At 56.1% G+C, this 16,230-nt stretch overlaps 1 protein-coding gene across 1 annotated transcript in view; it reads left to right on the top strand.

Moving 5' to 3' along the window:
* Positions 1–16,230, top strand: part of TCF20 (transcription factor 20) — a 147,973-nt gene that overhangs the window by 28,441 nt on the left and 103,302 nt on the right. The window contains 1 exon segment of the mRNA XM_032416798.1: positions 9,478–9,528. Within this exon segment, the coding sequence (XP_032272689.1) occupies positions 9,523–9,528 (6 nt within the window). The 5' untranslated portion in view covers positions 9,478–9,522.

Below are 16,230 nucleotides of genomic sequence, written 5' to 3'. Positions count from 1 at the left end.
GGCCAGATAATTCCAGCATCCCTCCCAGCTTGGTTGTTGTGGTCTCCGTGTGACAGGCCTTTATCCCTGACAATAGCATGCCCAGCACAGAGGTTTGGTGCTGAGCCCTCCAGCTCAGCCATCATGCTACCAAAAACCTCTGCTTCCAGGCGGAGGGGACAGGGCCCCCTCCACCCAAGCATGCTTGCAATTTGCTGCCTCAGAAATGTGCTTTGCTTTTGGGGGATTGGGTGCCCCAACTCTTCTGTCCATGCATTTGCTCCCTCTTCCCTTCCCGGGGAGGCTCACATACCTCCTCCTCCAGGAAGCCCTTCCTGTTGTCTCCTCCCAACTGCCCTTCCTTCTAAGCTTTTTCTCTGCATCTGTTGCTCCTGGCTTATGATCACACCTCACCCATGTCAGGATGTTCTTGAAAGTTACTGAATAACTGTTCACATACGTCCATGGTTTGAGGAGACCGCAGGGAACCCACATGTATTGCTTAACTCCTAAGTGCCTGACCCTGTGCGAGGCACTTTCATACTCCTTGTTTGCAGTCACCCACTCAAAACCTCAGCGAAGGAGTGTTACCCTGCTTCAAGAGTGGGAAACTGAGGCTCAGTGAGATGATGTTGGAGCCCAGTCTCTGTTCCTCTAAAGCCCACTTTCTTCGCACTGTCCCACTGCATCTCTAACTTTTCTCTGTCGTTTGTGATACCTTGCAGGCCCTGATCAGATAAAGTAATAATGATGTCAGCTAACACAGGGCTGGCTCCCACTTAGATTCTGCACTGCTCTAAGCATTTTACTTCACTTCTCTCGTGTAATCTTACAACAACCTTATAAGGTAGAGTCTATTCTTATCCCCATTTTACAGGTGGGGCATTTAAGGCTCAGAGAAGTTAAGTAACTTGCCCAAGATCACACAGGAAGGAAGTGGTGGAGGCAAGATTTAAAACCAGATGGCCTGATATAGGTGCTTGCTTAACTGAATTAAAATTCTCCAGTCTACCATTTCAACCAACCTTGCCCAGGTTCCTCCGTGCATATTTCTGCATGCAGGCACTGTGCCAGGGGTTGGAAGACAAGACAGACCCATGTCCTTGGCTGATCTGGCAGCCCAGCTCAGGAGGCAGGCAAGTGAAAGAGCAAGAACCATTCTCCTGGGGTCTGGTGAGGGCCTGGACTGCTGTTACTCCCCCCATTTCACAGAGCAGGAAACAGATTGGGAGGCGTCAAGTCACTTGTCCAAGGTCACACAGTAGCTGGGATGGGAACCTGGCAGTCTGCCTCAGAACCCCCATCCCTTTCTACCACTTCTTGCTGGCCCCCCAGGACACTTGTGAGTAGGACTGGTGATGGGAAAGAGACATGGAAAGCCACATCTAACTTGGACTTGAGGGTCAGGAAGTGCTTCTCAGAGGAAGTGATGTCTCAGTTGAGACCCTCATGTTACCAGGGAAGGCATGGGGCTGGGCTGAAAAGGTGTTCCAGGCAGAGGGAACAGCATGGGCAAAGGCCTGGAGGCACGAGAGAGCATGGTTGGTTTAGGGAACGGAAGGAAGGTGTTCGTTCTGGGCTTCCTGGCTGGTGTTTGGAGTTGCATGCTCATCTTTTGTGAGTAGAGTCCTTTGCCTCCAAGGGCTTACTGAGTGTCCTGTGTAGATTCTGTACCATGTCCGGTCTTGGTTGTGGGGGGAAGGACCGGTGCAAAGCATGGCAGGAGTCCTGAGAACTGAGCTGGGAACATTAGCTCTGGGCTTTGGGGAAAGCCCGAGAGAAATGGAAGTACTTTCCAGATAGTGGGAACAGCCCTGTGTCCTGGCCTGAAGCCTTGTAACCCTGACATCCTGCCCGTGGAAAGGATGAAATGAGAAACCAGAGCCTGGTGCTTAGTGGGCTCTCACTGAACGTCAGGCCCAGAAGCTCAGTTGGTGTGTGCCAAGTTTGGGGCGGTCAGTGCCCAGCAGCCCAGGTCCCCTGTGGAGCCAGGAAGAGGGTACTGTCAGGGTTTGGCACACTGGGCCCCAGGGGGGCCCTGGGCTGGGCTAGGGGCTCAGGCTGAAGGGAGCACAGCGGAGTGGGCTATGTAGCCTCTCATCTAAGGACAGAGGCTGCAGCAACCATGGTTTTCTCCAAGGAGGTGGGCATAGGACCAGGGAGACCCTGTCAGGCTGGGTTTGGCCCAAGCAGCTATAGAGTAGGAGGCTCAGGCCAAGGGCATTATAGGGCCAAGGGTCTGGCCAGGTCTGGAGTCTGGGCACTGGACACCTGGGTCCCTGTTTTGGCCCACCACCTCTTGGGCCTCAGTTTCCCCATCTTGACCCGGGTAGGGTTTCAGTACCTACTTCTCAAGCATTGCGACGGAATAAAAGAGGAGTAGGAGTGCCTGATGCTCAGCCCGTTGGAACTAGCATGCCATACCCGGAGGGGCGGACCTAGATGGGACTTGGGGTGATGGGGACTACTCCACCCTGCCTCCCCTGCTTCTGAAGCCCTCCTTTGTGGAGGGATGGCTGGGCTGAATGATCAGACCCAAAGCCTCATTCCTGCAGCTGGCAGTCTTCAAAAAGCCCTAAAGCTGCCGGGCTGGCCCTTCAGGCTCTGGGCTCCGTTCCTGGCCCTGACCAGCCCTTTCCCACCTCCTTGTGCCTCTGCCCCTCAAATATCAGCTCATTTTCCTGCTGTGCAGCCTCAGGGAGGCCCTTCCCTCTCTGAGCCTCGCCAGGTCTTCGTGCTCACCGACGTGTTGGGGATGAGTCCCTGGACCTGTGAGCCGTCACGCTGGCCTTTACCCTGTGGCTCCAAGAAGAGCAGAGAGCTGTGATTCGCGCCTGTGGTGGGCGGTCTCCCCCTTTAAGCCATTCACTCTGGGGCCAATTATAAATAGACACATAATCGCCCCTATCTATAGAGATAAAACATATTCTTCAGAGACAAGCCGCCCCCCCCCCCCCCCCCTCCCCCCCCCACCGCGCTGGCACACGCTCTCCGCAGTTGAGGGTGAAGGAAGGATCGGTGCTCCCCTCCCTCCTCCATCCATCCCCTCCTCCCTGCTGCTCTTCCATCTCCACCCTGCAGAGGTGAGATCCGGCAGGGGCCGTGATGTCAGAGGCTCAGCTGATGTCACCGCCCCAGCCCTGTGACTTCACTTGCCGGCTTGGGCAGGAGGAGCCGCGAGGAGGCTGAAAGACGAGAAACTGCCCCCCTTTCCTTTTCCTTCTCCCTCTTCCCTCTCCCCTCCTTCCCAGCCTCGGCTTGGGGCTTGGGACTTGCTCTCCTCCCGGCCGGTCTGTCGGAGGGTCTGGGGCAAGTGCCAGGAAGGATGCTGCTGCAAAGGTAACGGGCGTGCGCGGTGCTCTCCCTCCGGTCGTGAAAGTTTGCTCTGGCGCGCGAGGCGTGCCCGCTGGGTGCTCCGCCGCGCCGCGTGGCCCGGCCCGAGGCTCCTGGGGGGGGGGGCGGGCGGGGGCGGGCAGGGCCAGGCCGGGCCAGGGCAGGGCAGGCAGGGGCCTCCCGGGCCGCCCTCGCTGCCTTGTCCCCATCAAAGGCCGCAGCTGCTCGAGTGGCGGCTGCAGCTTTGAAACTGCCATCAAGAGCGATGGAGGGGGGGAGCGCGGGGGATGTTCAGAGCAGCGCCCAGGAGGGTGGCCGGGAGAGGAGGGGCGGGAGGGGGCTGCTTGAGGAGCGCGGTGGCCCCGGGCAGCAGCAGGGGCGTGAAGGGCAGGGCCCCGGGTCAGAGTCCCAGGGGCCGAGTCACCATCCCTGCCCCTTGTCCCCTCGAGTCCAGCTTCCGCGGCCAGGACCCCAGCGGCGAGGGTGCAGAGGCGGCGGGGCGCAGGGGCTGGCTTCTCTCCCCCCCACACCCCCCATTATTTCCAGGCATATTCTTCTACCTCCAGCAGGCCATTTGTCAGCGGCGATTCGGGACAAAGGAGGGGGCAGTGGGTGGTCTGCTGTAAGTTGGGCGATGGGCACGGAGCTCGGAGCGCGGGCCAGAGAGAAACACCAACAATTAAGAGGCAGATCGAGGGCTTTGCTCCTTCAGGCTGTCGAGGGAGCCGTCATTTTGTGTTAGCGTGTGTGTGTCTGAGGTGGGAGGAGGAAGAGAGGGGAGAATGACAGGAGAAGGATTATGACATTGTGTTGTCTCTGTTTGTGGTAAATGCAAATTTGGCACCAGCAGCTTCCCGGGAAAAGCAGCAGCAAGTAACCCAGGCCAAGGCCGTGGCCCAAACCCGCCAAGGGAGCGCATGTGGGGCGGTTGGGGGTGTTTTTTTTTCCTTCCCTTTTTTCTGTCTGGCGTGTGCTTCTTCCATTTATTTTTACAGTGAAGTGCTGGAGACAGATAGGCCAGCATGGCGGGGAGGAGCTGGTCCTCCCTCCTCCCTGGCGTGGCAGCCCCCTCCTCACTCTGCGGGACGCCCAGGCTGCTCTTCTGACCCCCAGCCGCTGCCCCATCTTGGCTACCTCCCTGCTAGGTCTCTGTCCCCAGCCAGGGTCACAGTCCCATCATTCTCTTAGCCTGGGCAGCCTGAGGTCTCAGAAGGCTAATTCTGCCCACAGCTGCTTCCCAAGGGTGATTGGAGACTGAGAGTCTGGGACCTAGGCCCAGATGGGGCTTCAGGGATATAAGGCCAGGCTGGCCAGGGCCTCTGTGGCCAAGCCGGTGTTGACCAAGTGTCCCAGAACCGTGACTCCTCTGACGGGCCTGGGAGGGCAGGGAGCTTGAGCCTGACCTGGCCCGGAAAGTGACCATAGCCCAAGGTCCTGGGCTACAAGAGGGCACAGGCAGGTGCAGTGCCATGCACACAGGTGGCCAGTCTTTGGAGCAGATCTCCAGAGAACGCACAGGGTGGGGTCTTACCAGGGCCAGGCCACAGCTCAGGCCCCGGCAGGGATGGAGAGTTCAGAGCTGAGAAGTGGAGGCAGGAGCCCTTCTCAGATGGAGGCTCAGGGGAAGGCTGTGGCTGGCTGGGTCCAGCTTGTCACACACCAGGCGTTGCTCGGGCTGTGGCCCTTGTACTAGTCCTCTTTCCCTGGGAGCTGGTTCTTCCCTGCCTCCTCTTTTGCCAGGTCAAGTCCTTCTGGACTCAGTTTACCTCCTCCAGGAAGCCTCCCCCTGCCCTCCACTTGGATGGGCTGGAGCCTGTGCCGTGCCCACTCCATTCGCCCCCCTCACAGCGCTGATCACACTGTGGTCACCGTGAGGCCCTTGGGTACAAGGGCTTTTAGGGCATCCTCCCAGTGTTCCCAGCACCTGGCCAGAGCTGAGCACAGAGGAGGGGAGCAGGGGAGCAGGTCCAGACCAGACCCACAGATTCCCCAGGAAGGTGGGCCACCAGGAACAGTCACCCTGCCAGACACCCTAAGAGGGGTGATAGGCTCATTTCCTTTGGGCAAACCCACCCAAAGAGAATTTTTCCCCATGGAGCCTGACAGGTGAGGGCAAACCAAGCTATGCCTATGAAGGGGAGGTCTGCCCCGAGCTGCAGAGCCTCCTGTGACTAAATAATGTCCTTTCTGAAACTGGAGGTGGGCTCGTTTATCTGCCCTCAAATTTCCTTCAGGTCCTGGGCCCATAGGCCAGCCTCCGCAGGGGAGCCAGGGAGCACTGCAGAGACTGTGTGAGGAGTTGCCCGCCTGGCCTTCTCATGGAGCTCCCTTTGCCAGATGGGAAAGGAAGGAAGAGTGGCTAGATTCTCCCCAAGGCCAAGATGCTGGGTCTGCTCCAGGCCCGGGCTCGAGACCTGCCCACCCCCCCACCGGCCCGAGGTGCGGAGAGCCACAGGCGGGTGGCCACCGAGAGGGCCAGCTGGCTAGTCAGCTCACTTCACCCAGCCCAGGTTCACAGAGCCTGCCCACTTGGAGCGGGCACCCTCTTGGCACGCAGAGATGGGAGGAGCAGAGCAGGCCCTCTCGCTCTGGATGCCCCCAATCTGATGCATCCCAGGAGTTCTGGAGTGACACAGTTTTGAGAGGCAGTCTTCCCTGGCCACTCGCTGTCTGTGTGACCTTGGGCAAGTCACTTGGTCTCGCAGAGCTGCGGTTTTAAAAGGCAGTGCCCTGGGGGCAGTAACCTCTGCCTTCTGGACTCCTTATGGGGATTAAGAGACTGCAGGTGCGCACCTGCACACAGCAGGTGTTCAATTAGTGGCAGCCGTAGCTCTGAGGGAGCTTGGCTGTCCCAGCAACCCAGAGGCCCAGTGAAAAATGTTCTCCCTGGGGTACTCTTGTGAACTCTTACAGGACAATTGAGAGGGGCTTCCAGGAGGTGGCATTTGAAGGCCGTGAAGAATGAGGAGGAATTTGCCCAGGCTACGGCAGCGAGGGGGGGCCGTCAGGGGAAGAGCAAGGGCAGAGCCTCCAGGTGTAAAAGGGTTGGTCACCTCATGTGGCCGAAGCTTAGGGAGGGCTAAGGGAAGAGAGGGCCCTTGGCAGTGGGAGCCGGTTCTGGAAAAAGGGAGAAACCTGACTTGATGACGGAGTGGGCAGGTTTTACACAGACGTCTTGATCACAGCAAACCTGACTTCCTGGAGGCATTCGTGTCTTAGAAAGTCACACCGTTCTCTAGGATCCTGAAAGGCAGACTTGTTTATTTTAGCTCCTTCCAAGTCAGGCCTTTCAGGCTGGTCTTGTGGTGGTGGGTGGGCTTCCCAGATGGCCCCATCTTTGAATTTAAGGACCGGCGTGGGTCTTCTTTTAATTTGAAGTTTCAGGACCCCTGGGGCCCAGGACTGGCCCAGGCCCCACTCTGAGTCAGAGCCAACATTGCTGGGGAAATAGAACGGATGCCTGGTCTCTGACTTGGGTGAGAGTTCCTCCTGCAAGAGGCCAGGGTGGTTACTCCCTTCAGTCTGCCCCAAGTGAGATGGCACTATAGATGGGGGCCAGGCTGCCTGAGCTCACCTGTGGCTCTGCCATGTACCAGCTGTGTGGCTTCAGGCAAGTCGCCTGCCCTCTCTGAGCCGCAGTTTCTTGGGGTGATCGTAGTTCCTAAGTCACAGGGCTATGGTGAGGATTGTGGATGACAATTCTCACAAAGCAGTCGGCCCAGAGCCTGGCTCCCAAGGGCACCCAATAACTGTTAGCTTAAAGAAAAAGCCCAGGAGGGTGAAGGCTCTAGTGCCTCATACCTGTGGGCCACTCAGTCCCTCCGAGCCTCAGTTTCCCTAGCTGTAAAATGGTGATAATCATGCCTGGTAATAATAGCTAACATTTATGAGCACTTACTGTGAGTTAGGTGGACTCTGTTCTAATTATATAACTATGTAGTCGCTTATTGAATACGGTCTCTCCAACTCTGCCTAACATGTGAGGGGAGTGTGGGGATGGGGAGTAGGGCATCCCAGAAGCCAAAAGCCTACAGGGAAGAGCTTGAGATTTGGTGTTTTCTGGGGGAGGCTAAACTGACCCCCTTGGTAGTGTGGGCAAGACCAGAGAGGATCAGATGGCTGGGGTGTGAGGCATGAAGACCAGCAAAGGGCCCACCCACCATGGCAAATGAGCCACCTGCAGCTGGACCTCCTCATATGTGGCAGAGCCACCAACACACTATGGGGCCTTGAGCAAGTCATGGCCCCACTCGGGGCCTCAGTTTCCCCATCTATATGATGGGGACTTGGGCTCACTCACCTCTCAGGGCCCCACCCACTATAAGGGGCTTTGATTCTCTCATCTCTTGGGCTTTCTTGTATGGCTTCCATGCAAATTGTGACTTTGGCAGCATCATCTGCCCATTGATTTTTCCAGAAAGGGTGCTAACTTCCCTTCTATTCTGCAGTCAGCCATAGTGCCTATCCTTCCGACTGCTCCTCCTGCCCCCACCCACACACCTCACCTGGCCTGGGGTAGGGGGCCGAGAGCATCCATCCGGCAGGGTAGTGGCCCCAACACCATGCGACATGCACCATGTTAGGGGAGCGCCCTAGGAGTGTGAGCATACAGCGCTAGGAAACGACATCTGGTCCACACCTGGCTGTGAGCAGGTGAGTTGCCAGGGAAGACCCAAGGGGTTCATTTACACCCTCTCCTGGAGTCGGACAGACCACTCACCCCTTGTTCCACTGTATCCTCTGCTGGGTGCTGGGTGCTTGAGGGCACCTTACTTCCCTGAGCCTGGCTTGCTCACCAGATGAGTGATTCCACCTCATGGGGTACCTGAGCCCAGAATGTTGGAAACAACCCTTAGGTGCAAGATCACTGATGAAACAGCTGCGTGGACAGCCCTCTGTGGCAGGTGTTATGTCCCCATTCTGCAGATGAGAAAGCTGAGGACCTAAGAGCTTAGGGAGCTTGCCCAAGCTTGCACTGTCTTCTTCTTCCCCTTTTTCACATCACACCTACTACCAAAAATGAGCTGGGGCGGATTATAATGCCAGGAGTCCATATGAGGTAGGACAGGTAAAGGTAGCCTAGAGACCACTAGGGGGGAGAGGCTAGAGAAACGTGCAACCTGTGACAAGGTGGTTACCTGCCTGTTGTCACTGCTTGCCCACAGGGGATGGGAATAATGGTCATGACAGGTGCGGGAGGGGGTGCCCCACAGGGTCCCAGCCCGGAGAAAGGCATGGTAGTTCTTCCCTCTGTCTGGGACCTTTCTGCTCACCTTGGCTCAGTCAGGGCATGGGGTTACTTAAGGGCTCTGTGTGGGTTCAAATCCTGGCTCTGTCCCTCACTGGCTGTGTGATTGCAGGCTAATGATTTATTGCGTTGAGCCTCAGTTTCCATACCTGTAAATGGGGATAATGGTCCGACTCACCTCGTAGGCTTGTGTGAGGACAGCCTGACTTAATGCTGGTAACTCACGCAGCACGGCACCCACGCGAGAGCTCCAGGAATGTTCTCTCTAGTTATCCCCTCAGATCAGTTCAGAGTCCCCTCAGTCAGTTTACTGAGCACCTGCCATGTGCCAGCACCAAGCCCAGGGAGCCAAGGATTCATCACTCAGGCCCCTCCCGTGCTCTGGGCAAAGCTGCCAGCCTCAGGGCCTGGGGCTGAGCGTGTGGATCTGACGTGTGCCGGGAACAGCCCGCGAGAATTGGTGTGTTGGCTCCCACTGCTGGCGTGACAGACATCCTGATGAAATATGTCATTTTAAAACATTTTTAAAAGAAATTTCTGGAGAGCTTTCTTAACCCTGTGGGGCCATAAGTAGCCTGATTGTTGTCAGGTTCTAGTCTTGGCTTTGGCACGATTTGCCGGGGACCCCTCTTTTCCCGGGCCTCCGTTTCCTCATCTGTGAAAGGGGGCAGGAACCATTCCCACCTGCGAGGGTGGGCCCTCTGTGAGGCTGCTAGTGTGAAGCGTAGTTTGTGAGCTCAAAAGCACCTTGTCGAGATCTTTCGGTTCTGTTTCTGGTCATCCACGAGATGGTCACGGGCAGGTGCCTGGGCCGTGTCATGCTGGATGCCGGCTGACATTGGTGGGATGCTGGCTCTGCTCTCAAGGGCTCCCTGAGTAGTGGCCTCACTAAAACCCTTGAATTTTGTGATTTCCAGAGAACGTGGAAGGCCCCTCAGGCAGCCTGGCCCCTTCCAGGGGAAATGCTGGTAAGTGTCTTGTCCTGTCTGTTAGTTTGTTCCACAAATGTTTTTGGAGCGGTTGTATGTGCTGGGATGATGGGGGAGAACCGGAAGTCAGTCCTACCCTCAATAGCTCAGTCCAGGAGGAAGGATTTGAAAACTCCACACCCAACTGACCGGATGTCCTGAGGTTCGGGGGTGGCTGGATGCGAAGTCCGGGTTTTTCAGAAGATGCTCAGGCACAGGGCAGCTGGCTGGATCGTTTACAAATGAATATTGACTGTTTGCTCTGTTCAGAATCTTTCGATGGCTCCCCCTTTTGCCTTGGGGTAAAGTCCCCATGCCTTCTGTGGCTTGCACTGTCTGATTCCAGCTGCCTCTCCAGTTTCTCATTTCACTTAAATTGCATTGGCCTTTTTTCCCTTCCTGAAAAACGACTTGCTCCCTCCTGCCTCAAGACTTTTGCCCACGCTGTGCCCGCCGCCTGGAGCTCGCGTCCAACCTCATCACGTGGCCCCTTCCTATCTTGCAGGTCTCAAATCAAATGTCCTGGATCCCCAGTACCCAGGGTCCCATTATACACCCTCTGGGCACCTGGCATGCTTTCTTACTAGTGTGCACCACAACTTTACCAAATGATTGTTTATGTGATGACTCGTTCTCTCTAACGGCCCCATGACAACAGGGGCCCTTGGACGCGGCGCCTGGCATATGGCAAGGGCTCAATGAATGTTTGTGGAATGAATTTATGATGAGTACTAAGGTAAGGCTTCGTGGAGGTGGTGGAGTCTTGAAAGAGGTTATCGTTTCAGTCTCTAGGGAAGGGGGGGCTTCCTGCTTTGGGGAGCAGTCAGGCACATGGCAGGAACACAACTCGCTTGGTTTGGCAAAGAGGCAGAATCAGACGTGTGGGAGAAGGTTGGAGAAGTGAGCTGGGGCCAGATGGGCTTTGCTTTCCAGGTGAATGGGAACCGACTTGAATTCTGAAGCCAATTGGGCCCCTTGGAAGACTTCCGAGCCAGCGGCAGGAGGGTCGAAGCTGGCTGTGGGTCACTGTAACGAAGTCTGCCGCAGGGATGGGGTGGGCCGGGAACAGAGGCTACAGCCAAGAGGACCGGGTGGCAGCTGAATAATCCATCGACTCTGCTGCTTTCTTTTTCCCCCGGAATCACACATGTGCCTTGTCAGTTATCCTCACCAGCCAGCCGGGAGATGCAGGGCAGAGTTGAGGAACCTCACCCGACGTGACCGCTTCCAGAAGACAATCACCTTCCAGAAGACAATGGCCGGGCAGCCATTCCCAAATCACTGGAGGGAGAGATGGAGTCAGGGCCGGTGGGGGGAGAGGGTGCATCGATGTCCACATTTCTCAGCTTTCCCAACCCAGAAGGCAGCATTTAGCTTTGCATCCCCACACCTCTGTCCTGGTGCTTTCCCAGTGGCCAAGGGATTATGACTTGGAGGGACCAGCCCGTGTCAGATGAGCAGAAGCATTTCTGTCCAAGCCCAGCAAGCAAGACGCACCTCCTTGCTCCCATGGGGGGCACAGCTCACGTGGTCAGAAGAGCCAGGATTCTCAAGTCCCTGATCTACTGCTTAGCGGCTGTGTGCCTTTGGGCATCTTGTTAGCAACTCTGGGCTTCGGTTGCTTCAGCTGTGAAGTGGGGGCTGTTCGGGGGTGGTGAAGGTTAAATGCGAGGACACACACAGAGCCCCAAGCACGGCGAACACTGGAGGCTCAGGAAGTAGTGGCTGTGTCTCGGCTGCATTTTTCTCCACCATTTCAATTCTTTGCAGCAAGCTTGGGTTTCGGGCTTAAAATGAAGAGCATGTCAACAAAACAGGACAGAACAAAGTCCTTTCCCAGCACGCCTTGGCATGCAGCACTGCCTTCCTGGGGAGCCCAGCAATGATGGGGCTAAAAGTCTCGAGCTTTCAAGCAGAAATAATCCCAATGGAACAGAACCTCCCTATTGTTACCATGTGATAAGGCGATGCAGGGGTCTGTGGCCCGACCTGCCTGTGTCAGTTCCAGCCCCTCCCTAGCTGCTACGTGCCTCTGTTTCCTCATCTGCAAAACAAGGTAACAGCATCCACGTTGCGTAGGGCTATTGTAAGGATTAAGTGAGTTAATGCAGGGAAGTACTCAGAACATGCGTGTGTCACTGCTGTTGCTAGATCATTTCATCTTGAACTCTGTCGCGCTGGAAGGGACTCAGTGGGGGCCCTGGAGCCGGAAAGCTGAGTTCAAATTCCAGCTCTGCTGTTTGCTGTGTGACCTCAGGCAAATCTCTTAGCATGTCTGTGTGTCCCTTTCCTGCTCTGTACAATGATGATGACAATCCCTGCCTCGTAAGGTTGTTTGGGGGAGTGAAGGGGGTTTGCCCAGGTAAGGGACCCAACTCCCTGGAGGCAGGCAGGCCACTCAGCCCCTCCTCCCACCCAGATGAAGACATTGAGACTCAGAACCATTGGATGATTTGCTGAAGGACCTACATGGGTGAGACCAGGCTGGGCCCCTAGTTTAGAGGCCTGTGCTAGGCCGTCGTGCCAGGGGCTGAGAGTAGAGCCACTAGGGATAAGAGTGCCAAGTGGGCCGAGGGGTGATCTCCCCTGTGGCCAGGCTGCAGGGGCCCTCCAACTGCTCAGCTGTGTTTCCTCCAGTGTTTTCTCTCTGCTCACCTGTGGGAAGAGTGAGCTGCCACAAAACAGTTGCCACTTGGGCAGGCCACGGTCTTCTGGGTGCAGGGCCTGAGAGCCCATTGCTTGCAAGCTGCCCGTTCTCCAGGGCTTGAACACGTCACTTGTGGGGAAAGGCTGGTGCTGACCCTGCAGACCCTCTCATATCTCTTTCCTGATCTGCCTGCAGACTTTGGGACCCACCAACTGTCTGCATCCATCCATCCTTCCAGTGTTTACTGAGTGCTGGGAAGCTTGGTGGTTAAGCGTGCAACCTCTAAAGACCTGGGTTCAAATCCCAGTGTGGCCTCTTCCAAGCTGTGTGACTTGGGACAGGTTAAATTCTCTGTGCCTCTTTGTAACAGTGATACAGTACCAACCAACCTCATCAGGTTGTTGCAGACCCACAGTGCCTGTTCCCAGTAAGCTTGGATCCTTCTGGGCTGTACCATGATTCCTAATGTTATCATTTTTATGGATATGGTGCCCTGCCCTGCATGGGATGTGTCTGCCCTGCAGATACTCATAGCCCCATGGGAGAGACAGATACAGTTCCAAATAGCCCCGTGTGACCGGTGGGAGCTGAGGAGGGAGCCACGACTTTGATCCTGGAGGGCTGGGGTGGAGGGCAGGGTTGACCTCCTAAGCAGAGGTCACTGTGAGACCCTGTGAAACAAATTCATGTCAAGGCCCTGTAGGGTCCCATCCCTGCCCACGTCTGCAACCTCATCTCTCCTTTTCCCTGTCTGTGCGCTGGGCACAGCCTTCCTGAGAACAGCAGGTGGCTGCATGCACACTCATGTGTGTTGATATGCCCTGGCCCTCTGTTTGGAGCCTTCCCTATTCCCTTAGCCTTAGAGCCTGCCCTGCCCTTGCCCCAGAAGGACTTATTCTGAGCCCCTATGCTCCCTCCATCAGGACTTATGGCCTAGCACACAGCTAAGTGCTCTGTGTGGAATGAAGGCATGTCCACAGAGGATCTGGCCTCCCCTGCTCTTTGTGCCTGGCCTGGGAGGGGCCCGGCAGGACGCTGTGGTGGGGGGTTCCTCACTCTGTTAACCAGAGGCTTTTGTAAGCTGTCTCCTGGAGGATGGCGAGCGGGCATTCCGGGCCTCCCTCTGGTGTGTTAGAGTTAGCAGGAACCACCTCCAGAGCGGAAGGAGAGCTGGCACCCAGTGAAGGATAAAGGTGAGGGCCGTACACATGCTCCTGAGAGCCAGAGAGGGAGAGAAAGGCCATCCGCCTGCTGCTAAAGGCACTGACATTCCGGCTCACTTCGCACAAGTCACTGATCTGCCGAGCAGGCCAGTCTCCTCAATCAATCCGTGCTGACAGATGGTAGCGGAATCAGTGACCTAGAGGCAGAAGGCTCCATTTGTAATCCCGGAGTGGCCCAGGTGCCTGGAGGAGGGCAGAGGAGTTTGTAATAAAGGGAGTGACACGGGGTTTCCAAAAGCCGGAGGAGGAGGGAAAGGATTAATTTTGCTTCTGGAATTGAAACCACTGATTCAGTTCAATAAGTATTTTTTCAGTAGACTAGGTTAGGAGAGAAAAAAACCCAAACAGATCTACTGTCCTTTCCTTAAAGTGGTAGGAAAAACAAGATTCTCGTAGATGAGACAAGAGAACAATAGAGGAACTCTAATGTGATCAAAGAGGAGTTTCCCCCGTTGAGCTCTGGCCACTATGGGATCTTGGGCAGTAACTTGCCCTCTATGAGCCTCAGTCTGCTCATGTGTCCTGTTGTGGCCATATCGTGGAACTGTAGCTGTTGTTAACATGTGCCTGGTATTGTACTGAATTCTTCATGCAGATCTCTTTAGGCTCCCATGATACCTTATTATCCCCTTTTACGGCTAAGGAAACCAGAGAGGTGAAGTGATTTGGCCAAGGCCACACAGCCCAAGAGTAACCTGTATCTGTCTGTTGGCCATAATGCCCACAGGTTCTTTTTCCAAATGGTACTGAAAGGAAAAGTGACAGGCCACCAGGGGTGAAGAGGTCCAGGCTGGCCTGGCCCTAGGACTGGGGAAGTTTCCAGGTAGAGGTTGGCTGGGCAATGTTCTGGCAGGGTTCAAGGGGGTTGGGAGAGAGGGGGCTATAGAACCAGTCCCGGGACGGGAGGCAGGAGCAGACAAGAGCCTGGACTCAAGTTCTCTATCTGCATTCTTTCCCTTTTGAATGAGGCTCTCTGCACAGTTTGTGACCATCCATTTCATGTTTCAGTCCCTCTGTCTGAGACCTGAGGGAGCTGAGGAAGAGGGGAAGGGAAGGTTGGGGCAGGAGACAAAGGAAAAGCTCTTCCCTTCATGAGTTCTCTCAAGAAACTGAGGGTGCCCCCAACACCCAGTGCTTAGAAAGCTCCCCTGCATCTTTCCAAGTTTGTCCAGAAAACATGCATCTGTGCTGGGAGTCCCCCCATCTTTTCCTTCTGCAGCCCTGACCCGAGCAGAAGCCAGCACTGGTCTTTTAAAAGTCTTAGTGCGAAAGAATTTGAAAATGAAACTCACAGAACAATGGAACAGTCAGAGGGCAGGGCCTAGCAGCCTCTTCAGCTCTGCCCCGGAAGAGCCCGGCACCCCGCTTGGCATGCAGGAGGTGTTGGGGAATCAAGTCTCCAAGAATAGCCCTGACCCACATTGGAGCCAGCCCCTACTTTGTGAAATTGGACAGGAGCCAGGAGAAATCACTGCCTTCCCCAACCACATCCTCCTGAAGTGCCAGAACCAACTGAGGCCCTGCCTCGAATCCCTTTACTGGGGGCAGGTGTTGCCACGGCCAGGACCCTCCTTGGGTGGCCCGAGGCAAGGTAAATCATTTATGTCTCTGGCTAGGTGAGGCTAGAGGTGAAAGGGTAGAGCTAGGCCCAGGGGAGCTCTGTACCTCAAATGTACTGAAATCTGGGTCCCAGGCCACACCTGGTTCCTATCAACCTCCACCTGCTGCCCAAAGCACTCTTCCAATTCCAATTTACTTTCAAGTTGGGTTGCTTCAGGAAAGGAAGCCACATACTCCCCTAACATCTAGGGCAGATGGGGCCCTAATTTAGAATCAGCAATGTTGGCCAACATTAGGGGCATCTAGTTCAAACTCTCCTCCTTCCCTTTATATACCAGTGGGAAACTGAGGCCCAGACTGGGGAGAGTATTTGGCCAGATCTCTGGGTGAGTCAGAAGTAGGATCACAAACATTCCCAACACATCCTACCCCCCACTGGCCTTCTCCCTTTTGATAGCAGTGGGTCACAGGGAACAAACATCTCAGTGGTTGTTCTACAACTGAGATTTTCTTAAAAAAAAAAAAAAAAAGCCAAGCCATTCCTTTGCTCCATAAAACATACATGAGGTTTGGAAAAGAAGGCTGGGAACGGCCCGAGGCTTTGGCACCGCAAATCCTCCACCTTATCTCCAAATTAATTCTGGACCCTGGGTCCAGTCAGCCAGGCGTTGCAGCGTTTTTAATGCCGCCGCAGGCGAAGGCAACTGGCTTTCGGTGAGTATCTATTTTACATGCGAGGTTGTTGGGCCTCCCAGCTCCTCGCTTTTATTGCGGAGGAAACTGAGGAAGTTATCTGTTATCTAGGGAGCCTAAGTCATTCATCCAAGGACACGCGGCGCTAAGGGGCGGAGGAGGGAAGGGAACCAGGCCCGCTGGGCCGGAGGGCGCTTGGCGGTCAGGAGCTGCCCCCTTGCCCGGCCCCACTAAGCAGGTTACCCGGAGGAGGCCAGGCCCTCGCCCGCGGGCTCCCCAGGGTGCCAGAGGCGCGATTCTGGCGTTGGAGGCTCCAGGGAACTCCAGAAATCCCAGGGAGAGATTCCGGGCCACCAACTCCCCAGAAAGTTGGCTCGCGGCCACTCCCAGGACGGCCGGGAGCCGCCGGCCAAGATGGCACTGTGCGAGCCGCCAGCCGCACGCGCGGCGCCGGGCAGCTGCCTAGGGGAACCCCGCGCGACCCCGGCCGCTGGGCGGGGGTCTCCGCGGCCCCGGCCCGGCGCGCGCAGGCCTCGGCGCCGCCGCACGCGGGTGGGCACGCGCGCACCCGCCGGCCCC

Source organism: Phoca vitulina, unplaced genomic scaffold, assembly GCF_004348235.1.
Source record: "Phoca vitulina isolate PV1807 unplaced genomic scaffold, GSC_HSeal_1.0 scaffold19, whole genome shotgun sequence".
Taxonomy (NCBI): domain Eukaryota; kingdom Metazoa; phylum Chordata; class Mammalia; order Carnivora; family Phocidae; genus Phoca; species Phoca vitulina.
The sequence above is the reverse complement of the archived record's forward strand: the minus strand, read 5'-3'. Positions and strand labels throughout refer to the sequence as shown.